The 23,988-nt window shown below is 51.5% G+C and overlaps 1 protein-coding gene across 3 annotated transcripts in view; it reads left to right on the top strand.

Moving 5' to 3' along the window:
• Window positions 1-8,437: 8,437 nt before the first annotated feature.
• The window catches only part of LOC144154807 (PAT complex subunit CCDC47-like), a 43,614-nt gene continuing 28,063 nt past the window's right edge, over window positions 8,438-23,988 (top strand). Inside the window, exons 1-4 of one of the 3 annotated variants that reach the window (XM_077685908.1) lie at window positions 8,438-8,682; window positions 17,788-18,009; window positions 19,180-19,287; window positions 22,097-22,271. In XM_077685908.1, coding sequence (XP_077542034.1) covers window positions 17,797-18,009; window positions 19,180-19,287; window positions 22,097-22,271 — 496 coding nt within the window. In that variant the 5' untranslated portion in view covers window positions 8,438-8,682; window positions 17,788-17,796. Of the gene's footprint in view, window positions 8,683-17,750; window positions 18,010-19,179; window positions 19,288-22,096; window positions 22,272-23,988 lie in introns of those variants that run through there. The other 2 variants (XM_077685907.1, XM_077685909.1) reach the window with 2 other exon arrangements.

The raw sequence follows: 23,988 nt of genomic DNA, 5'->3' as shown, positions 1-23,988 counted from the left end.
CAATGAAGAAGTCCCTTAGCAGCCGACCTCTACAGGGCGGCTCGTGTAACGCGTTGTGGCAAGCTGTCGAAGAGGAGTGGCAGCGCCTCCGGGCTACCGACTTCGCGGCGCGCCTTTTCGAGAGCATCCCTCGACGTGTGGCGGCTGTTGTGTCTGCCAAGGGGGACCTCACCAAGTATTGAAGTGAAGTGAAGCACGGGAGGAGAGTCGAGTCTGGCCGTGCGCATGTCCGTGAGTTTTCCACGGCCGCTGCCAGGTGACGGCACCGGTATCTTCGGTCATGCGCTCCGCGGTTCGCATTTGAATTGTCCATGACTGTACCTATACATGAAAAGCGTGGACACGCAGTGGCTGAGGAAGACTAGAAGGCTCACGATGAAATACGGAAAGGACAGTGGAGAATCGGAGACAGCGAAGGTAACCAAAAAAAGAAGCAAGATAGATAGAAATAAATAAACGAAGAAACAAAATGGAAGCTGAAACGTCATTAGAGATGTACAGGGCTGAGAAATCGGATATCAGAAAAAAACATTTATAGGATAATTCCAAACGCAGTGCTTTGCTTTTCTGGGCTAGAGCACGTTGTTTGAGAACAAAGAGCTTTGTGGGGAAGTATACACAAAATGATCGGGAATGCGTAGTCTGCGGAAAAGAAACAGAAACAATGCGGCAAGTGGTGTTGGAATGTTAGTGTATCACGAAACCCTAGGATTTATGGGTAGCACAAAGGTAACTTCAAGGCTTTCGAGGCGACTAAAAGAAGATTATAATGCTGGTGGACGCAAAGCAGAGATGGGAATATTGCCTAGGACAGCTACCACCTGTAACAGAAAAAAAAAAGTATTTTGTGTCTGCCCTAAGACTATGAGCAGCGCCAAAGTTAAACGAAGAGTATAAAACACATATATTAGTTATTTTTTTTTTGGTAAGACGACACGCGATTACCCCGTCACAAATGGAATACCACTAGGAAAATCAGTCAATAAATCGAAAAGTGCATCGAAGCGACTAAAACCAGTCTATCCACAACGACACTTGGAAGCATAGGTCGGCAAACTCACTCATGAGTGCACTCACACACCCCACTCACCACTCACGAGTGAGTGGTGTGTGAGCCTCACCGTCGTTTTGGCCTGGTGAGCGCGAGTGCGAGTGAGTGCGAGCGCCACTCACGGTCAGCCCCGTTCACCATTTGCGAGTGCGAGTTCCACTCGCGGCGAGCCCCACTCACCACTCGCGAGTGAGAGTTCCACTCGCGGCGAGCCCCGCTCACCACGCGTGAGTGCGAGTTCCACTCGCGGTGAGTCCCACTCACCACTCTCGGCGAGCTCCGCTCACCACTCATGAGTGGCGAATGAACGCGCGCTTCTTGCGCGATGTGCGGGGCTTACCGCGGTGAGCATCACTCGCTGTTGGCATTCGTCGCAGGAGCCGCTTACTGTTGTAATTGCTGCTCGCAGTGGCAAAAGCAAGAACCAACCGACCAGGGAAATAGTGGAAGCGCTAGAAATCCACAAAGCCAGAGCCGGATGCATTAGTGGAGCATCGATTGCTTTATCGGCAAGAGAGATTGCTTATTTGGAAGCCCGTGGCTCGGGAAGGCGGCGATAAGATTGTGTAGTACAGTATCAAAATTTTTTCTTGTTTCTGATATGTGTCGCGTAGGTTGTCTGTTATCATGTACGCTGTTGTTATAAATGTGTGCTTCTTTCAATAAACCACTATAGTTGCAAGTTAGCGCTTCGTCCTCGTGCATTCTTTGTCCTTCGTCTTTTTTGCGCTATACATCTGTTAATAATGATCGACCAACTAGCCCAAAAACGTACTTTACTAGGCGATATCCACTCGTACGCACAGCCGTTAGGTAATGGAACGACTGCCTTTAGCTTCGGGAATAAGTGGCTACGCCCCTTTATAATTAAGGCACCGTGGAACGAACTTTCCAGTGACCTGTTGATTAAGGAATGCGATTTGGATGTACGTCTGACGCCATAATGCGCTGATACTCTCACTGTCATGACTCATTGAGGGGCAGTTGCGCGCACTCTCACCGAATGTTGTTTCTGGCTAGCAGCGTTTTGTGTTGCGCTGGGGTTTTGGCGACATGCAGCGCCCCTAGCGGCCGACGCCTCTGGGTAGTACAAAAGCAGACGACCCTCGCCGCCCTCCATGTGTTTTCAATTACAAGCCAAAGTGAAAGTTGGTTGTGGCACTTTGTGGCGTGTTTAAATGACTGCATACTGTATGAAATAACGCTTAAAGTAGCTGCAGAGGCTAAACAAAATAATATCCGCTAAAAGAAGCCGATTTGTCGGCTTTCTTTTGAGCGAGCTGTCGCGGTGGTCGCGGCGTGGGACAGTATCGCCAGGTCGGGTGGTTTAACTGTTTGACGACAGTTACAGTGTTTTCTTCTTGCGTGCGGTCCACAAAGGAAAGTTCACGAGTAGCATAAACACGGAACGCTGCTCATCTTACATACTGAGGTAACTGCAAAAGGTTGCTTCATCGGGAGCATGCAAGCGAACGCAAGAATTCCGCAGCCGACTCAGCTGACACTGCTGGCCTGGCACCGCCTTTGAAACGAGTGGAAATTTTGTTTCGTATTTTCGCAAACTGAATGATTCTTGCGTAAAGTTTTACGCCGCACGATTTACGAACGGCAGGGTACATGTATACTAGCGAGTAGGTGGGGCAATAGCGCCAATAACTAAACAAATTAAGCGCTATTAAAGGACGCAAAACACGCACCAAATCACACACCCGCTGCCTGCAGAGATGTGTACTTCTATAACATCACATAACACAGCCGCATACACGGCGCGGGGCCCCGAATATTTATATAAAACATCACTGACTTTGCTGATTTTCTAGAGCAGGGGTCGTCGAATCTGACACGCCAGTTTTGACTTCAAATGGAGTTAGACAGCGAGACAAGAACAGAGAATTCCATGGCGTCCTCCAGTTGAATTGCCCCCCCCCCCCCCCCCCATCCTCACACTACGCCAGATTATTGTCAAATATTACTAGAAATTCGCTGAATTTTTTCTCTTTGCATTCAAAGCCACCCTCCTCCTCTTCCTCCCCCCCCCCCCCCTTCCCGATTTGCCGTCCAGCCCTCCGCCGTGTCGGCTGCATGGAACTCGGCCGTTGCTGACCCTCATTCTAGGCTATTAAGTGCGAACTGGGAATGTATGCTGCAAGAGCGTAATTAAGTAAAGTGAGATCAAACAAGGAAAGCGAGCGGCCTCTTAGTTCGCCCGACCACTTTGTTTTACGGCCACTAATTTCGGAATCGCAAAACAGATTTCACGCTATTGACGGTCGCGGCATTTTGTCACTGAGGCACGCAACAAAACGGCAAGCTAACGCTGCACCATGTATTCGTAACGGCGACGCAAACGAACACTGTTTAATGAAAGTGCACGCTTAGTGTGTAGGTACGCAAAAGAGCGGCGCACCGCAGCAGGCGAGCCTGCGGTCCGCCGGACTCGCTGGCTTTTTAAAGCGCGATCATCGCCGATTGCGTCACTCTTCTTTCTTGATCGGCTGTTTTTGAGAAGTCTTTGTCACCTAGAGTATTAGTTTAAACTAGAAATTTTACTTAAAATTTCACTTCGTACGACCATCGATCGGTGAACCTGCGAGTAGCAGACGCCGTCACGGTCCCGGCACTTTCGTCGGCGCTGTAAACGTGTTTAGCGCTGCAAAGCTTTTCCCCCTAATGCCAGGTTGATCGCTGAACTAGATCGGACGCGTCGGGGATGAGCTGGTGACCACGTCGCAAAATAATCGGCAGCGTCGAGCTCATTTTGCTTCTGTCAACACGGGATCCTATGGGACCCGCGCAGCTTTGTACTACCCGGAAACACTGCCCGGAAGCCGCTTGCGCAGCGCCCCCTGGGCAGCGCAGGAGGCCTATATGGTCGGTAACGTCCTCGCAATAAAGCGACTGCACTTCCCTACCGCTGAGCGCTGCGATGGAGGCATTAGGAAGCACCGTGGTCTAGTGCCTTAGTACTTGGTGTACATAATTGGCCGGCTTGCTGCAGCTGTCAAATGGCCGGCGGTTCTGAAGCGCAAATTGTGAGTGCCCGTAATCGTATGAAAAGGTATCGCAGGATGGCGAAATGGTTCGTATGGGCGAGTTGCGTGTTGTGGAAGCAGTAGCTCATTTTCGAGGCCTTGGCGTATTAAACGTATCAGTATTTGTCATTACTTGTTACGGCGGCGCTCTGTTATGATCCTCGCTTTCATGCGGACTTCGTCGTCGTCCGCGTGCTCCGCGTGCCGATGGCGTAGGGGTACTCTGACCCCTGAGTGGTGTGACGAATAGTAGGCGTTCTCGGCAGTCGCACAGCGTAATTTGTGAGTGGGTGAGTGAGTGCATGAGTGCGTGCGTGCGTGCGTGTGCGTGTTCACGTGAGTGGGTCTGTGTGCGTGTGTGCGAGTTCGTATATGTGTGCGTGCACGCACGTGTTCAAGTGCGTTGGTGTGTGTGTGCGTGCATGTGCGTTTCTGTGCGTGTGCGCGTGTATGTGTTCGTGCGTGTTGCGTGCGTGTTCGTGCTTGTGTGCGTGCGTACGTGTGTGTGTGTGTGTCCGATGACTTATTCTCCCGTTATTTCGTATAAACTTTCGACGTGAACTTGTCTCGGTGCCCGGCGCGGGCGCATGACGGTGTAGTTTAGGAAACTGCGGTTTTGCTCTGCGGCAGGCTGGCGCCGTTTAGGGAGGGGGACGAGAAGGGAGGCGGGCGCCAGGCAACTCGTCTCCGTTAGGACGTCCGCGGTAAAGTCAGGCGGCGCCGATTTGGCGCGACCACGCGGCGCCGCCCCTCTCCCTCGCCTTCTCTCTGTCAAGCGCTCAACGCCAAGCGCTCCGGCAGCCTTCCTCCATTTTGCTTGCCGTTTTCAATCTTTTCGTGGCGGTGTTGTGCGGGGCACTCTCACTATGCCCCCTTTTCACCTGGGATTACTCTTGAAATAAACTGTTTGGAGGGTTGTCCAGAGCAAATTGATTGCGCAATTTTAGTGGCGTGGATAGCGCGCTTCGAGCTAGGAATATTTGCGCGCGCTAGCCATTTTTTTTTTTGACAGATGGCAACAGCTTTTCTACGCTTTTGTTCCGAACTGGACTATTTCTTTTATGTTCGCTACCGCTGTGAAAATTTTCAGTGTTTATTTTCTTTTGTAGAATCTGAGCGAAATAGCATAGACAATAATAAAAAGTTATGATGAATGGCTTCAGGCAAATTTGCGAGAATTTGTTCATTTCGTAAAAGAATCCAGCAACGATTACCGCTTTGAAAGTGACATATCAAGACATGTGCTTATAATAACGGAATACATACTTGGGAAAAAGGGAGACCCCATTCCTGAGAAAGGTAAATTTTAGCTCAAATCAATAAGTATTTCATCCCCGAAATTATTTGTACGTGCGTGTGAGTGAAGGAAGCGAGTGGTGATTGCGAGTGAGTGTGACTGGCCATTGCAAGTGGTGAGTGCGAGTGCGAGGGAGTGCAAGCGGCGAATGCGAGTGGTGAGCGTGAGCGCGGATGAGTGCGAGTGGTGAGAGCGAGCGAGTGTGAGTGGTAGGGATGAGTGGTGAGCATGAGCGTGAGTGAGTGCGAGTGGTGAAGTGAGCGCGAATGAGTGCGAGTGGTGAGGACGAGTGGCGAGCGTGAGCGGGAGTGAGGGCGAGTAGTGAGGCCCGAGGGGCGAGCGCGAGTGGTGGGGCGGAGGGGTGAGGGTGAGCGCGAGTGGTGCGGACGAGTGGAGAGCGTGAGCGGGAGTGAGTGCGAGTGGTGAGGGTGGAGGGATGACAGTGAGCGCTAGTGAGTGCGAGTTGTGAGAGCGGAGTGGCGAGCGTGAACGTGAGTGAGTACGAGTAGTGGGGGCGAGTGGCCAGCATGAGCGCGAGTGAGTGTGAGTAGTAAAGGCGGATTGGCCAGTGCGAGTGAGTGCGTTAGGATAAATATATATTTTTGAGTGAGTGTGAGTGAGTGGCATCCAGTTTTGCCGAGATATGCTTGGAAGCATAGGAGCGCCCCCGAAGTCGTACTCGCTGCGGTTATTGCGCTGTCTGCTAGACGTTTTGTGGGTACAGTGAAAGGCCACGCGGCGCATTCCCATTGTTTAGCCACCATCGCACGTCCCGTGCGGCAACAAGGTTGGCGTGCACAGACCGGCAGCCTGCGGACGTTGTTTTGTCGTGAAATGCGGGAAGGTTGTTTTGTCGTGTGGGTCGACAGCGCGACTAGTGGCTGCTGCGGCCACGATGATTCGCTTGGTAGCTTTTGTTTTCCCTCTAGACCACGCCGCTGTCTCACTCGCTTCCGGTCGCTGTTACGTCACGCGAAACGTCGTAATACAGTCGAACACGGATATATCGAACACGGGTATATCGAATTATTGTCTATATCGAACACATAAATTATCCCCTCGAAAATTCCGTGTAAAAGTATAGAAATTAGTACGTTTATATCGAACGGTATTTTTCCCGTCATTGGCTATATCGAACGACACGTGAGCTCGAAGGTGGTCTTTGGCAGTCGCTTAGCGGGCGACATCGCGCCTTCACTGGAACGAACCCGACAGGGACAGAAGCCCGAAATGCCAGGAAAATGTCACAGTGCGAGGTAGGGATGCCCCGACTGCGCTCCGACTGCACACGTTCTCCGAAATGAGGAACACCTCTTTTTTTCGGCTAGCTACGTTCCCAGGCTTGCCGAAAATATTTTTTCTCTCTCTCTGGGTCTGTCTTCCCCCGATGTCGCCTCGGAAAAGCGAAGAGAAGGAACGAATGCGCTGGCGGAATCCCCCTAATTTTGCATTTTGCTGTTGTTGCTCTTTCGAGAGTTGTCCCGCACCTTCCGTAGATTGCAGTTTCTCTTGGAGGTGACCATGGCGAGCGCTTTTTGGAGAACGTTCAGAGCGCCTTGGAATCGTTACCATCAAAGCTCTTGTGTTGCGTGCGCGTTGTTCTTCTTTTGCGTGCGTGTTATTTGTGCATGGTGTGCGAAGGCGCAGCGAACGGCTGGAATTTTGGAGTTGTGCAGGCGTCGTGTACGTGTCTCACGGCACGTGTGACTGGGTGAGGGTGAACCGACGCGGAAGCAACGGCCGCTACAACTGCGGCCAGCGTAGAGAAGCGCAAGAACCTGGACTTTGCGACAAAGCTGAAAGCCATTCAGCGGGTCGAGGCGGGAGAAAAAGTCGACGGAGTGTCTGCCGACGACGTAGTGAACGCTGACAGCAATGTTCAGGCTGTTTCGAGCGTCGGTGACGAGAATATCGTAGCTGTGGCCGCAGTAACCCAGGCTGATAAGCTCGAGTGGCGCAGATCGTCCGGACGAGGAGAGATGCGCGATCGTACTCCGCCGGTGAAGTGGCGGCTGCGTTCAGCTTGATTCGCCGTTGTTGCGGCGACATCGAAGGAACTGGGCTGTCGCACCTGGATAGTCTCGAGAAGATCGAGACCAGCGTCTTGAATTTTATTTCCAGGACGAAGAAGCTGGCCAAGATCAGAGATTTTTTTTCACGCAAATAAAGCACCCTGTTGCGTCGTGAGTTTGGAATTAGTTGTCATTCTTCAATGCGCATATCGGTAAATGATCGCCCACCACAGGTGAGGTCTCAGAGCCCATATTTTTTTATATCGAATTTTTCATATATCGAACTATTTCGCGATCCCCTTGGAGTTCGATATATCCGTGTTCGACTGTATGATGCGAGGGCTGAAATGCGTTCCTCAATCGGTAATTTCTCTTTCGCTAGCGAATAAACGCTGAGAGGGCTACGGGGCAGGCGAAATTTCGTCTGAACAAATTGCTAGTTGCCTTCAGTGTACAACATGACCAGTCTACATCAGTATCGCCCACTGTTTTCTTCTCTACATCTGCGCAGCGTGTAAAGCACCAAAAACCGCGTATCACCTCGAGTGGGAGTGCGTTAGTCCCATTAGTCGAGTGGAAGTGCGTTTGGGAGTGGGAGTCCCATTAGTGCGTTAGTCGAGTGGGAGTGCGTTTTTTACTACCTGCTGCTGTGGGGCCTCAAGGCGGACTGGACTGAGGCCACCACCCACTCTCCTTCCTCCCCCCCCTTTCCATAAAAAATAAATAAACGTTACTCCCCCTCCTCTTTTGTCATCGCCATGCTTATCGCCATTAGGACCTCCGGGCCAGTTAAAGGAGGCGATGGTCAGAGCCGAGCACTGGAGCCGAGGGCTCTTAGAGATTTCGAAACACGCGCCACTTAGACAAAATTAATTTGTTTTTGTGGGGCGCGATAATTATTTGGGGGAAGTATTATTTTATGTGTTCAAAATCTAGACTCAAATAAGACTCAAACAGAAAAATAAATGTAGATACATCTATTCTCTGCGTGCGTGAGGGAAAATTTTGAGCTTCAACTCCAAGTCAATCCGATCCAATCCGATATACTTTTTTTTTTTTCTGCAGTGTGCGGGCGTGATTGTGGTGCTGGTTGTACCCTTTAGGACGGTATTAGCAGTGTTAGTTAGTATTGTGGTGTAGTGTGTGCTGTGCTGGTGATTGTTGGTCTGGTGTTAACGGCATGGTCCAGAGAACTCAGCGCTACCTTGTTCAGTGGTGACCGAGGAGTGCTTCGCCGCAGCTGCTGAAACTTGGCCGGCGATTTCCCTAGCACTGCGGCGCAGGTGTGAGGTGAGCGCAGTGACCTCGCGACGGCCCCGACTGGCATGGGGACTAATCGCGTTACTGTGGCCCCAACAGAACGCAAGACTTGCGCTACTGGGAACGATCTCAGTGCCACGGCTAACTGTGACGTTATTTACCCGGGCCCCTTATTAGTAGCGCTCTCCATGTACGACGCGGGCACGCACCATTCGCGCAAATTTCCGTGTGGCATGGGAGAAAAGTGGACGTAAAACGCGTTTTGGGCAAGGCCATCCCATCCGTGCGTGGCGTACGCAATCGCCTCTCGAAGGGCAGGCAGTTCTCAAACGCGTAATTGTGCATTGCAAAAACATGCGGCGGCGAGGGGCGTTGTGTGCCCGCAGCGTGGGTACGAAATAAAAGTAATTCCACCTGGCGCCTCTTGTGCCGGGCCTTGTGTGTACGAGGTGTAAGCGTGCGTCGCAGCAACGAGAGTGACGGCCCAGGAGGGGTGAACATGACATCGTGCTCAGCCGGTGCTGCGCCATTTGATGTGCCCTGCGAAACGCTGTGTGCGCCTCGTAGCGACTGCTGTTATGCAGGTTGAAGTGCCTGGGGCCTCGGCCTGCATAACTCGCTTTCAGGATTCATGTTCAGATAAAGGGAAAAGTACGCTGTAATAACCACTGTGCGCGAAGAGCAAACAGAGTTCAAAAACCGTGCAGAACACTATTACTAAAGAGTGCAGCTGGGACAGTGATCGGGACAAGATTACAGAGCCAGGTGTTTTGCTTATGAAAACCAAGTTGAGGAGTGCAAAAATTGGACCGCACCCCGAAAAACATCGGGAGAAAAAAGTGGCAGCCAGTGTGTTGACTGCATGTCAAGGGGGAGCCGGAATCAGGCTAACGTTGTTTGACCTAGCGAGACCAAGTGGAGCATTCCAGCCCTGTAATAGCAATGATGCGCGCTTCAAACCGCCTAGTGGAACTCGCAGTTGGACCATTCAGAAAAGGGGGGCCCTGAAATTCCCAATAATTCTCGCGGTTTGGGTTTTCCAGAGGGCCACTGAAATACAATGCTATTTTCTTGGCTCCATCTGCTCAAGCGTTCCTTTGTATTGAAAGGCATCATCCACTTTCAGTGGCATCACCTGGGTGGGTGGGGGACGTGGCGTCATGCCGGTATGTGGGTGCAGGAAATGCCCCCCCCCATGTCTTCATCTTTCCTGGTTGTCTAGCCTAATTAGGTCCATGTCGGAAACTGGACGTGTTGGTGCATGACCCGAGAAAGAAAGATCTCTCTCTGTCCTCGCCTGTTGTTGCACTTTTGTCTTGGATAATTAGGCACACCTAACTCAATGTGTTCCTCAGTGCCAGTGACTTGGTGTAAGTGAAGTTGTACGCTGCCTCCAGGGGCTCCTGTGAATGAGGGTAACATCCGCTCCATGGGGGACTTGGCTAATCTTTGTGGCAAGCTTTGTGTTTCTTAACATGGCTAACCAGTGTCTCAGGTTGTTTTGCTGGTCATGGCTGTAAATGGGGCCGTTTGAGATAGCCACCTTATATGTGGTCAGCCGCTGCTCAAGACCTCTTGACAAGCGGACATTAGAAGAGTTACTGAAGCAGATTTGTCTACATTCTTAACGGGGTTGTGTTGTGGGGTCCAGCTGATGCAGTCACCTATTTCTGGGCACAGCGGCAATCGTAGAGAGCTGTGGTTTATTGGTGAGGCTCCAGAGAATGGAAAATACCGCGAGTTCCTGGCTACACGATATACTGCAGTGGGGCCACATTTGGGATGGGACGCTGCTTGAGAAAATCTTAAGGCTCACGCACTGCGTGGTTATTCTCCGTCTTCTAACGAGCATGTCGAGAGATTTTTGTGTGTAAAAGTTTAGCACCTGTGAAAGGAGCTTTGCTGGGAGTCTGTGTGCCACAGTTGCATAAGATCCTTCAGGGTAAGGTGTCGTGCGGTTGTGGCCTTGGGGCTCGCTGATAAGCGCGTGGGCATCATTGCGAGCATGTCATCAGAGGCAGGGCATCCAGATGGTTCATTTTTTGCGCCTACTGCTGCAAGGCAGAAACTGTGGATGTGACGTTCTGGGTGGGGAGCAGCGATCACACTGCAGGCAGCTTAAACGGCAACAGCATATTGTCAGCAGAAATCTTCATTCCCCCCCCCCCCCCCCGCATGAAGAGGGTCTGCTGCCAGTACGGGGGCCATGGGATGCAAAGACTCTCCTCTCTGTGGTTCGCCCGAGTGCCGTCAGCGTGTGGTGCAGTTGGGCGGACTGGCCACCGTTGCGTGCCGTGGCACTCCCATCCGTGAATGGGTCTGTCAAACCTCGGGGGATAAACAGAAAATGGAGGCTGGGCGCTAACCAACAAAACCTGAGCCAGTGTGCGTGGGATAAGTAATTGTGAATCGATCAAAAATGAGTTGTACATTGGCTATGCGGGTCCAAAAGGGTTTCATGCTCTGTATCTTTGCGTGTTCCTTCGTTGCTGGTTCTGTTAAGTAAATTAACGGGTGGGTAAATAAACGTTCGGTTTTCATGGCACTTCATTGTATGTTAGCAGCAGGGCTAAACCACAATACATATCCCCTAGGAGAATGAGCAGGAAACGAGTTCAGCTGCATATAGATTCATTGATAAAGACCAAAATATGTGTTCAAATAAAGACCGGGGAAAAAATGCCAAATTGGAAAAGGAGGAGAAATGGAAACCGTGAACCCTTGTGGCAGTCTGGGTTTTCTTCAACCACTTTGCTTGCTCATTTCCCTCGAGGGACATTTTTCCCGCACCATTATCCTGGCTTCTTTGTTCATGTCAGCACCGACGACCCACTCACAAGTCCCCAGTGTAGAATTTATCGAATTGCAGGCATTTCTTAACTACTGTAACCTGTTGGTGAACATACAGGTACAGTTAAAACATGATCTTACACAGTCACCGGGAATTGTGAATTGTTTCGTTAAATCGAGAACTTCGTAATATTGGGACTGTCATTTTACAAGCATTAAATTCCATTGATACGATGTGCGTACAGCAGCTACCGTGACATCATAATTGCAGCCGTGACACTTGCGATCCGATAATTTAGCCATGTGCTGACAGTCCACGGTAAAAATAATATCAATAAAACCCTGGGGGTTCGGGGGAAACAAATTTATTCCCTGGCAAAAAAACCTGTGATTTTTGCCTGCATGGGATTCGTTAGCACTGGGAGAACAGACTTCTTGAAGCACAGAAGTGCATTCAACGCTCCTTTGCGAGCCCCAGCACAGCACCTAAGCGAGTCAGTAGCATCCATCACCTGGCCTGCAGTGGGCACAGGAGCTTCAGCAGTTCTAGCAGTATCACTGGTTGAAAAAAAAAACGGGATTGATGAGCTCATCTCAAGAAGCTCCATTAAAACGAAACTGTATGCGTCGGTTTTTTTTTTTCTGGCTTGGCAAAATAATGTTCGTGGCGTTCTGATGAAATACTTCCGAAATTGGGCCTTTTTAAAATTTGTGTGCTTCTCAAAATGCATTCCTGTAGGCTAAGCGCGAGGCAGACACAGGGCGAGACAAGAGATGGGACGAGGACGTCCTCGTCCATCACCAACAAGCCACACTTCACATTCTCAAAATGCTCCATTAAATTGGGAATGGGGTGTATCCATTTCCTTAGTTCGAGTTCATAAAAGCATTCAGCCGTATGGGCACCTGCGAGGGTATCCAAATTTGTTTGCTAGATCTGTGTTGAGAATTTGATACCACGGACGGGCAGAGCTTGGCAAAATTGTCTGGAGGCATTGCAGTCCAGCACGACTTCACTGCAGTGGTTTGCAGATGAGGGTACGTGGTTTTTCCTTCTCCCAGGCATCGCAGACGATCTGAGGTTCTGATATCGAAATTAAGGAGACCACATCTTTCGCTACACCTTGCGTTCAAAGTGCAAAGATGTTTTTATCCTCCTTCCCTTGTGTCCTGTAATCGAAGAGCAGAGGCACAGGTCCCGTCTCAAGCTCCTGTGGCTGCAGCCCTTTGCTCACCTGCGCATGCCCTGCCCGGGCCAGGCTGGGGCGGAAACAGTTGGCCGAGGCTGGTCCTGCACACAAGGGTTGGCCTGCACACTGGTTGTGTGCCTGTGAGGCAGTTATGCATGAATATCTGTGCGTTGCGCACATGAAGCTCTTTGGGAGATATCGGAACAAGAGCTGCACTTACAAGTAAGACTACTGTCACAACCGGTATATGAAGTGGTCCGGCCCTCACAAGGATTGTGTGTGTCTTCTTCTTTTTATGCCCCAACACAGCTGTGCATGGTTGTTGTTCTCAGTGCGTAGTAGTGCTGGAACGCACTATTAGAGTGCACACCTAAGCATCCTGCTATAGTGTGTCAGTAAACAGCCAGGTCCTCTGCCTTTCCCTCAGGTCTGCGGCTCGTGCTACTGTAGGGACGAGTGAGGAATTGGGACACAACCCACGCACACTTTGTGCGCTGCAAGTGTGCAGTACACACAGCCTGGGTGACCAAACTAAGCTCCGCCTGCAACGGGGCTTGCGGCACTTTGCCAGGGTCTCCTCGTTTGTTAAACGAGCAGTGCCCGCAACTAAGCTTGCGACAAGAAGCCACCGAAATGAGGATGAAAGATGCCCCCGTCACTCACGGAACAGAGCAGATAAACTCGCTTCGAGAGAAGGGGAACAAGTAAATAAGAAACCAGAAAACAGCGCGTAAATAATAAACTAGAAAAAGCAGACCTCTATAAATTGATTAACATATGTACAACTAACAACATCCGTGTGTACAATATGCCAGGGACCGAGGAAACCCTGGAAACAGCAGGAAGCGCTATTAAAGAGTCCCTGAAGAGAAAACACAACTTTGGTTAACTTCAAAGAGCTAGGCTTCAGCACCTCACTCAGCTCCATTCTGGCTACGAAAGACGTTTTTCAACTGATAAAAACGCAAGAAATACTTAAGAACTTTCAAATTTCGCGCCACCGCGATGTGCTATTCGCACGACTGCCGTCGTATGGGCCAGCACTAAAAACAGAATTTTCAGTGGGTTAGGTGCACGTTAGCATTCAATTGATTCGATCAAACGGAACTAGCGGCCTCACTACAATCGTCCAGTCATGTGTCCTGGCGATTGATTAGTTCGGCCGCCGTCAATCGCCCAAACAAGATTCTTTGACGCCATAGAAAAGTTGCCGGAAACTGGCTAGCGAGTCGCCACAGCTCCACACGTTTTGTTTAATATCTCCGCTATTTTTTCTAAGTTTGTGATGAAATGGGTATCATTTTTATCAGGACAAAGCAGGCTTTCTAATGGACCAATTTGGTATTTTGTCTTCATGGTCCCTTTAAGGCGACTAAGAGAAGGCTAGATATCGGCAGACAGAATGTATGCACGCAGAGACGAGCAGGGTTACGTAAGGCACAGCATGCACGAGATAGTAAAAGTAGCAGAGCAATTCTACACCAGGCTATGTGCCGGTGACAGTAGACGAGGAGCACAGATTGAGTATACAAGCTTAGCTCGCAAAGTCCCACTAATAACTTGAGACGAAGTTGAAAAGGCTCTCAAGGTGAGGAAAGAGGAAAAGGTGCAGGGGACGATAGCATGAAGGCAGATCTTCTAAAAGAGGGAGGACATACTGTACTGGAAAAGCTTGCTACACTATTTTAGGAATGCTTAAAGACATTAAAAGTGCCCATAGCCTGGAAGAACGCCAACATAATTCTGATTCACAAAAAGGAAGATAACAAAGACGTTAAGGAGTACTGACACGAAATTTTGGTGTTACGTTTTTTTCGCTGCTATGCGTGCTACCAGCCCACTAATCATAGAACGACAGATTTGACGGTCGAGTGCAGCGTAAACATTCATTTACGGCGTCGTTTATTCGTGTCAGTTTCGGTTTCGACAAAACGAACGTCGAGCGGCTGCCATGACAGGAGGTATCACGTGACATCACCATTCTTGCCGTATTGCTGCCACTCTGGAAGCGCAAGCGACGCTCGCGCCCAGACCGGCCGAGGTTTTCGCCATCCCCACAGGCCCGGGCAGCATGACATCAGTCCCAAAACCATGACCTGTACACATGCCCAAGCAGCGCGCGCCAACCACAGCCAGCGCGTTGGCTTCATCACGGGAGCCCCGACGTCAGCAGTTTGGGGCAAGTAGCAGATGATGTCATGTCGGTCCGCTCTGGGCTTTCTCGTGCGGGCGAAGATTAAAATGGATTTTAAGTATGCTTCGCTGAACGGTTGGTGTTGAAACTTGCTGGGAGATATCTCCTGATAAAAAGGAAGCGTTTTACATAGTTATCTCAGCTTTGAAATTTCGTGTCAGTACGTGGGCAGGGCATGTAATGCGAAGGCAAGATAACCGCTGGTCGTTAAGGGTAACAGAGTGGATCCCTAGAGAAGGCAAGCGCTGCAGGGGGCGGCAGAAAATTAGATGGGCAGATGAGATCAAGAAGTTTGCGGGGATAAATTGGTCACGGTTGGCACAGGACCGAGGTAATTGGAGAAGACTGGGAGAGGCCTTTGCCCTGCAGTGAGCGTAGATAGGCTGGTGACTCCTTTAAGAATTACACGCCCATCAGCTTACTCTCACTTCTTTACCAAAGTAATAGTTAACCGCATGAGTGGCTGCATTCCCAACAACCCCGAGGGGTGCTTGTGCGTTTAAAGAATACTCAACAGCAGAACACATTCATGTGATCATTCAAGTAAGAGAAAAATCTGCAGAGTACACATGGCATTAAAGTCTATGAAAAAGCATACACACCACAGCATTGCTCAAGGCATTAAGCAACCAGGGAATAGAGGAAACTTGCATAAGACTTCTAGACGACATATATTGAGGATGTACGGGCAGCATAATACTTCACAAGCAAAGCCACAAATTCCCGATTCAAAAGGGCATCAGACAGGGAGATACCATCTTAGCAAAACTATTCGCAGCATGCCAGGAGGGGATATTCAGGAAGCTTGACTGGGAAAAGATAAGATTACGTATAAATGGGGAATACTCGAGCCATGTGAAATTTGTAGATTTGCTTGGCATTCTGAGTCCTCCCTCTGCTCGAACCTCCGGTGGAGGGAATCCTTGAAATCAATTTCCCCACGCATAAGCATTGCGGAATCCCCCTCCCCCCTGCACCGAGTGGAGGAGGGACTCGGCCCATAGTGAGCACCTGCAGCTTCAGGAACCGATCAGAGAGCAAAGCTGTGGGACTAGAGATACATGTCATAATGAATAAAGAGGCCGAAAGCGCCCACCCTCTCCAGGCTGTGTAACGAAACACGGGAACAAGTGTATCCAGAGCTGAGCCCACCCAATCACGAGAGAGAAATTTGGCGCAGAGTGGGTGTGGGCGGAGGCGCTTTTGGCAAGCACTCCCAAATAACGAAAAGAAGGCCACCTCTGTCACTCAAAAGGAGAATGTACAACCAATGCATCCTGCCGGTGATGGCATGTGGAGCCTTACTAAACCACTAGAAAGAAAACTTATGTTGGCTAATGGGCCGTGGAACAGATAATGATTGGAGTAGCACTCAGGGACAGAAAACGAGCTTCCTGGATCAGGGAGCATACTCAAGTAGATGATGTCATAGTTTAAATAAAAAAAAAGAAATTGACTTGGGAAAGGCCTTGTAGTGAGAAGAATGACAACTGGCAGCGGAGTGGATACCGACAGACGGGTCTAGAAGAAGGGGAAGGGCAATAACTCAATGGGGGGACGAAATGGGGAAATTGAGGGGCAAAGAATGCACTCTAGCAATGCAGGAGAGGAGTGGTTGGAGGGTCCTCCGGTGGACCTAAGTAGGCTGATGATGATGATGTGACATGGGCCGAAATTTACATCACACTTGAGCTTGGTTTTCGATTGGTCCCGTCGCCCTCATGTCATGGTGCTCGAAGAGGCACCAGAGGGCTTCCCCGGTATTGTGCCACTAAGAACAGTCTGGAGCTGTAACTTTCACTCTGCCCATGTGGAGAGTTGGTTGCTGCTTGGATGCACTAAGGGCTTACCTGCATGCTGAGGGGTCCCTTGCCGGGTAAACTGAAAGGGAGCACCAAGAGCAGAGGGCCGCTTCTTCCAGGGGGAGGCAGTGCAGAGGAAGCGCAATAGTGCAGTCTCTCTGCACAAACGAAAACTGAAGGGGAAAAGAAATAGAAACAGGCTGTCGTATGTTAACATAGTCCAGAGTTTGACGGAATACTGTCTGGTCAGGTAAAAGCATGGTTGTGACGATGAAACGTAGGTCACTGACCAAGTCAAAGAAGCGGTTTGACGTTTCGGTACCCCTACGGGTACCTTGATCACAATCAAAGAAGCGGTTTGACGTTTCTGGTTTGACCAGATTGTGATCAAGGTACCCGTAGGGGTACCGAAATGTCAAATCGCTTCTTTGACTTGGTCAGTGACCTACGTTTCATCGTCACAACCATGCTGTCGTAGGGAGAAAACTGGCGAGGCAAACGGATGTGAACAGACGGTCTGGTGGCGTTGTTGTGTTCGGTCTCTGTTTTGTCACCTTGTATTGCTTGGATGTAACAGCCCTGTGAAAAACAGAAAGGAAAAGAAACCCAAACAACATTCGCATGGCCGTCTGGGAGCGCTCGAGTGTCAGCCGACTGCACTTTAGTGGGTCTGGCACTTCTAGCATTTGTTTGCAGTCTTTTGTCCAGCTTCACAAAACCAAGGGAAGGAATGACACCGGCCACCGGAATGCCAGAGCATATGCACGCAGGGAGAAGAAAAAAATGGATGGTTGGAGGTTCAGTGGGAGTTGTGCCTACCTTATCGTGAGCCGAAGTCATTGGCATGGCACCCCGCATGCTACATTCACTGTCGGCATGACGGTGTTGCGTGGCACTGTGGACGTGGGCAGTGCAGGTGCACAATGACAGTGGCCTCGCGCTTGGACTGTGCTGGTCGGTGGCCTGTTAAAGTGGCAGCTGTACACTGAGGTACCATGGGCCAGGGGAGAGGCGATGCACTGAAAAGTGATGCGCATTACAGAAGGAGGAGGCAGTGGGTGTGGCTGGAAGGTTTCTTGGGCAGGGATGTGGTGATGTTGGAGGAGTTGGGAAGCGGCACAGACTGTGGTCCTGCAGGTACTGGTCCCTGGTGGCGCAGAGAGCGGAGATGAAGGCGGCGGTGCTGGTGGTCCTGGTGCTGCTGGTGGCTGGAGCAGCCGGTGGCCGTGTGGCCGAGGAAGACAACGAGTTTGCCGAGTTCGAGGAGTTTGACGAGGAGGAGGCGCCCGCCCCGTCCCCCTCCTCCTCCCCCTCCCCCTCGTCCTCCCAGCGGGCTGAGGCACCCCAGCCTGCGGATGACGAGGAAGAGGCGCGTGTGGAGGTACGTCTCTGAGCTTCTCTGCAAGCGCACGTTGCTCTGCTGCGCTGGGCAGGCACTGGGTCAGCTAGTGATGCAAAGTGGCCGTCACTGTGGGCCAGCACAGGGCTGACAGGGCCTCCAGCCCTCCCTTCATGTACTGCATGGAACAGTACCTGGCAGACAAGCCCATGGGGGAAAACTTCCTTGGGGGCAAACCAGGAAGGGCTGTTTGGGAGCTTGTCCCTGCTCTCTGAAGCTGCAAGCCTCTGTGGAACTGTTGAGGCTTGTCAGAAGCTGCAACCGTCCCACTTGGTTTGCACCTGTGTGTATGGCATGCTGGCAGCGTGGAGAGCCTGCAGAAGCACTTGAGTGAACAGGCAGAGCTACAAGGAGGTCCCTTTCCATTTTTGCTACAACGGTGCTGGACTAGATCCGCTGGAATGCCTGCCAGTCGGCGTTGCCGTGCCACAGGGCTATTTCCAGCTGTGACGTGCATGCAGGGGGCAAGCGCTAGGGTTTTTTATCCAGGCTGGCTGGCCGTGGTGCAGGGTAATCAGTAAGCATCACAAGAAAGGTGGGCATAGGGGCATCACAGGAAGGTCTTCCGCGTGGTTGCAGAATGCATGGGGCCTTTGTTGCCTCTTTTCCTGCATTCCAAGTTTCAGTCTCAGAGTGGTAGTTTTTTTCTGTTATTATTGCGTTCACGTGGCAGGATTTTTTTGTATTTTGTGCTTGTGATCCAGGCACAGTCCAGGCCGCTCAGTCAGCACCATCAGTACAAAGCGGATGAAAAGTTGGGAAAAAATTTGGTATGCAAGATTTTACCCGTGGACAGATTGGGCTGAAACATGGCCCCTTGGTGCGTGGTGTGGTGGAATTGTGGGTGCCAGCCACAAGGCAGTTGACGCTTGCCTGCATTTATCGGCAGTGACTGCATTGCTGGCACTCCCCGCTGCTCCCTGAATCATTGCTGGCAAATTCATCCGAGTGTAGGAGTGGTGAGGTAGGTGCACGGCGAGTACAGGACCAAGCGAGACCAGGAGCAAGAAAAGAGGCAGCGCAAGCTGTGCCGATTCCTCTTTTTATAGCCACTGCCCTCCTCCGCACTGTTGTCACCGTGTGAGTGCCCAGAGTGCCACACTGGGGGGCTGTGCGCATGCATGGCTGACCGTGTGGCCCTTGTGCATGCAGGAGGAGTTTGACCACTTCCAGGACGAGGAGGAGTTTGAGGGGCTGGACCATGAGCGGCCCCCCAGCCGGCCACAGGGGGGGGACAAGCCGCATCTCACCATCGCCAAGGTGAGCAGGGGCCTTTTTTTCCTCCAGGGGGGCCCTTTTGCAGTGGAGGCCGTGCATGGCATGTCCCAACAGGGTACCATGAGCTGCCACATATCAGGGCAGGAGCTAGAGCACTGCACGGGCCTGATTTTAAGGCCCGAGCCCGCTTTGCAAAGCCCGAGTCCTACCCGGGCCCGTAACATCTAGCCCGGGCCCGGCCCGGGACCATCGTCTCAAGCCAAGGCCCGCCCCGGGCCCGGTCATTTATTTTCGAGCCTAGGGAGGTCCCGCGTGGGTAACCAGGCCCAGTCTTAGACGCTGAAGGAAATTTGTTTATTATATTCGGTTGAGTGTCTTCGTAGCAAGCTATCAGAAGAAGCATCTAGTCTGTACAAGCGCGTCATGAACTGAAACGCAAAAAATAAGGGTTTAGAAGTGCACTTACTTTAGCTTGCACCGTCTGCAGCTCACGCCACATCGGCGTGATAATAGCTCGTATTCTTACATGAGAGACACCACCACCCTTGGTGACCAGACTCTTGGCACCTTCACGTGCTTGTCTCGGCCACAAGTTGGTATTGCTGAATTTTTTTGCTCCGCATTTCAATCCCTGAGTATGTACGTGCGTTAAAATATTTTACCTGCAGTGGTTGTTAAGCACTGATGTTTCTCTGGCATGCGAGTTTGATTCCCGGCCACGGCAGCCGCGTTTTGATTGGTGCAACATCTAAAATACACATGCACATAGACATAGGTGCACAGCTCCAGGTAGTCTGAATTAATTCCTTCTCCGCTAGGGCATTCCTTATTATCGTATCTTTGGTATGTTATACACCAAAATAAAATATCTTGATGCAGCACATGAAATGTCATTAAAATTACAGTATAGTGACTATCAGACCTGGCAAAACACGTTTTTAAAACAATGCGTACAAATAACAGCAAGAAGCGCATAAAAACAAACTCAGAATATTCATTTTAATGCTCTTTCCGACCCTTCACGTCAGAATTATTGACGGCCAGGCCTATGAATTCAAGCCTGAGCCTGGCCTGGGCCTGCGGCATTGAGCCCTGGCCCGGCCTGGCCCAGCCCACGGTCCGGGTCGGGCCCGGGCTTTCGGGCCAGCACGGGCCCGTGCAGTGCTTTAGCAGGAGCCATGTGTGTTTGTCAAGGGCAGCTGAAGGCACACGCGATGGCTGTGCGATCTCGAATTGGCGGCCACAGTACGGGATAACAGAGGACCTTGAAGAGAGGGCACTACCAGCCGTACACTAGCCCCAGTGGATTCCAAACACTCACGCATGCTAGGCAGATGCTGACAGTCGGAGTTTGAGGCCCTGTTGCCTGGCAAGTGCAGGGTACACGCCAGACAGCACGGCCATCGCTCGCGGGTGCTCGCCCAAGCTGCAGGGACCTGGACTCCGATATGTGCCCTCGCGGCCACAGAAAGAGCCGTTTCCTGTCAACTGGACCGGACGGAATCTCAGAGCAGAGTCCCCGTGGAGCCAACTGGGCTCTTAGTCGTTGTGGCCATGAGAGCAGGGACTCCTGACACGACCGATTGCGGCTGAGCTGCCCAGCCGGCTGTCCGCGGACACGGTCAGCACCGTCTGAGTGGACAGGGGGCTTCCTCCAGTAGAGAGGGTGCTAAGGTGGGAGAACTCTGGTGTCCTAGTTTGCAAGTCACGTGGTATTGGGGACCCACGTAACCAGGCCGCTGGCTGCCCCCCCCCCCCACACACAATTGGCGAAGCCCACCGTAAGGGTGGCCCACACAACATGGAGTTGAAAATGACACTCAGGGGCACTTACTGTTGCCACACACACCACCGGTTAGTGCTAGCACTGGTGTACGAACAAGATTACACATTGGCATTTCTCACGGCTTACGCACAAGTGGGGGCTGTCTTTTTTTTTTCTTCCCACGATGCAAAGATCAGGGGGTGTTATGCTGCGAACACAAGGCAGATGTAAACACAAACACAGACAATGGGATAAATTGAAATGTGAGCTTCCAAAGTAATGCATTAGTTGCTGTTTTCATTCTAGTTGATTGGATTTAGCGAGGGCATAAGCAAATAGATTTTCCCACTTGTGAGTTGCTGTCTGCTCAGAGGTGTAGTCAGCTGTGTGGGCTAGAGTGCGGTGCGCAAAGGTCTTGCTAGTGAGAGCAAGCAGTCCCAAAGTGTGCTCACCACATTGCCGTCTGACAAGGACTTGTGTGAGGGGCTGGGTACTCGGGGCAAAGTGGAAAGACTCTTGCGCTTGGCAACTGAGCAGGTAGGGGTGCTGTACACGCATGAAGCTGTTGCTCAGAGACTAGGTCGGTGGCAAGCTCGGTCGTGGCTGTCCCATCGTTGTGCTTATGGGGGTCGGTGTTCCCCCCTTCGACTAGTGACCAGCTGTTCACAGGCAGAGCTTTTGCGTAGCAGACGCATGGTGGAACTGCCATGGGGTAGGGGAGACCAATGTGAGGCCACCCCTGCCGAATATCGGTGCATGACAGCAAAGCATGCGTGGGTAGCTGTTGTTTGCTTCCTCGCAAGATTTCGTGCACTTCCTCAAAGTAAAGGTCAACTGCCACCCGAGAGTGTCCCATGTGTGAGTGCTCTTCATGAGCTGGTCCTGCACAGGCCAGGGCAGGCCTCTCACACCGGTTGAAAGAGGGGCTTTGCCCCTAAGCTCTGTTCCCTTACGCTCTGTGTTGAAGAAGACCATGTGCACCTGTGCGTGCTCTGTAGAGCAAAGACCTCCAGTGCTCTTTATTCGTTTGTGGCCCTGAGGGGGGGGCAGGTCATGAAGCGTCCCTCTCCACACCGGGTGGCGCAGGTTCCGCTGCACCTGCGTAGCAACTGGGAGAGCTTCTACCTGGAGCTGCTGATGCTGGCGGGGCTGGCCATCTACTTTGGCAACTTTGTGGCTGGCCGCAACAAGAACCACCGCCTGGCCACCGCCTGGTTCCACGCCCACCGGCCCCTCCTCCTCGAGAACTTCGCCCTCGTCGGTAATGTATTGTCCGCACTCAAAAGGGAGTGCCAAATCTCGTTCCGCACGTGGGTTCTCTCGAAGCAAAAAAGAAAAAAAAAAAGTCCTCAATCTTCAGCAGACAGCAGCACAGTGGCGTACCCTAGGGATGGCCAAATATTCTCCGTGGCCCTCACAGTCTGAGCCATGGGATGGTGGTGTTCACTGGCATGATTTTGCCAGCGTGAATGGGTGGTCTGCCTTTGCCACCCTTGTGATTATGGTGGCATGCGGTAGCCAGATGTCAGCGTTCAGATGCTTTGCGAACTGTTTCTGCCTGAAGTACCAGGAGTGGACAAGGGGTGGGAAGGGCATGAAGACCGAGGTTCGGTGCCTACGTACATTATTTTGCAGTGCCCTGAAACGTTGGTTGCTATTGGTCCTTGTGTCTTTGGCCCACCTCTAGCTTTGCATACAGTTGGGGTTCACATGAAAGTTTAGTGGCTGATTTCTTCTCTAGGCAACACTAAACCGCCATGACCGTTTCCACCATGCTTGTGCATGTGACCGCATCTTGGAGGGGAAAAAAATAAAAAAGAACAGGCCCCGGCGTGTCTTATCTGCACCGATACCACCCGATTCTTGGTGGTGGCAACAACAGACGTGAATAGTCGGAGTGGCATTGTGTGGTGATCCTGCGATCGCCTTTGAGGACTCCGCATCACCGCCAGGGAATGGAGCCGTGTTCGCAAAAGGCAGCACGACACACGAAGTGCCTCTGCTGGTACCGACATGGGCACAGCCGCACCTTGCCCACAGCAGGGTCATCCGGTGCAAAAGGTGAGCGATGCCACACACACACCGGTTGAGATGGAGCAGGGGTGTAGCAGTGAGTGCATTGTTAGCTGGGCAACTAGCGACATCTGTTGGCGCGTGGCTGAACAGCTGAAGCGGAAGCATTGGCCGATGCCAAAACGCGGCATCTGGCAATCGCTTTGCTCGTGTCTGGCGACAGGTAGGCCGCACAGGGTGCTGCGCGAAACGGTTCTTGACATTGCTGAGACGGCCTCATGTGTGCGCCACCGTGCCCGAGCCGGCGCGTCCTCATTGCCCAAATGACACTGTGGTTGCCGGCATGCGCACCATGCGCGTGAATACAACCCACAGTTGAATCCCGATGCAACAAAATTGACGGGACGTGTGAAAAATTTCGTTGAAGCGGAAATTCTTGTTGAGGCGAAATCTGCCCGAACACACCACGGAAGGGTGTGTTCGAAGAAATAACCCACAGAAGAGATAACCCCGTATATTTCCGCATCATAGGCATCATAATGCGATGTTCAGAAAAAGGAGGGACGTGCAATAACGTAGTGTTTATTTGGATAACACACATAGCAATGGTCATCTGTTTTTTACCTGCACGCATAGGGCACGTTACGGGGGGGGGGGGGAGGGGACGAAATGCAGGCGCGAAATGTATTGCTGTACAACAAGCCTTGTCCCATGAGCTGATTACTTGCAGATAGCTGCTAGGCCGTCAGAAGCCCCCATCCCACTTGTGGGAGGAGTGGTGCTATTATCTTATCCTCTGACTGGGCACAGCAGCAACTGACTTTGGCGGGCAAGCCACACGCGCTTGCATTTAATGCGACCGCGCACTCGCGACTAAGATAGCATGACACAGGTTCAAGACTAAACATGGAAACATTATTTTTGCTTTTGACTTTGAAGAATTTTAGAAGGAAAACTGCAAGGAC

This window comes from Haemaphysalis longicornis, unplaced genomic scaffold (genome assembly GCF_048455015.1).
Source record: "Haemaphysalis longicornis isolate Haplotype H1 unplaced genomic scaffold, Haemaphysalis longicornis Haplotype H1 scaffold_93, whole genome shotgun sequence".
Taxonomy (NCBI): Eukaryota; Metazoa; Arthropoda; class Arachnida; order Ixodida; family Ixodidae; genus Haemaphysalis; species Haemaphysalis longicornis.
The sequence above is the reverse complement of the archived record's forward strand: the minus strand, read 5'-3'. Positions and strand labels throughout refer to the sequence as shown.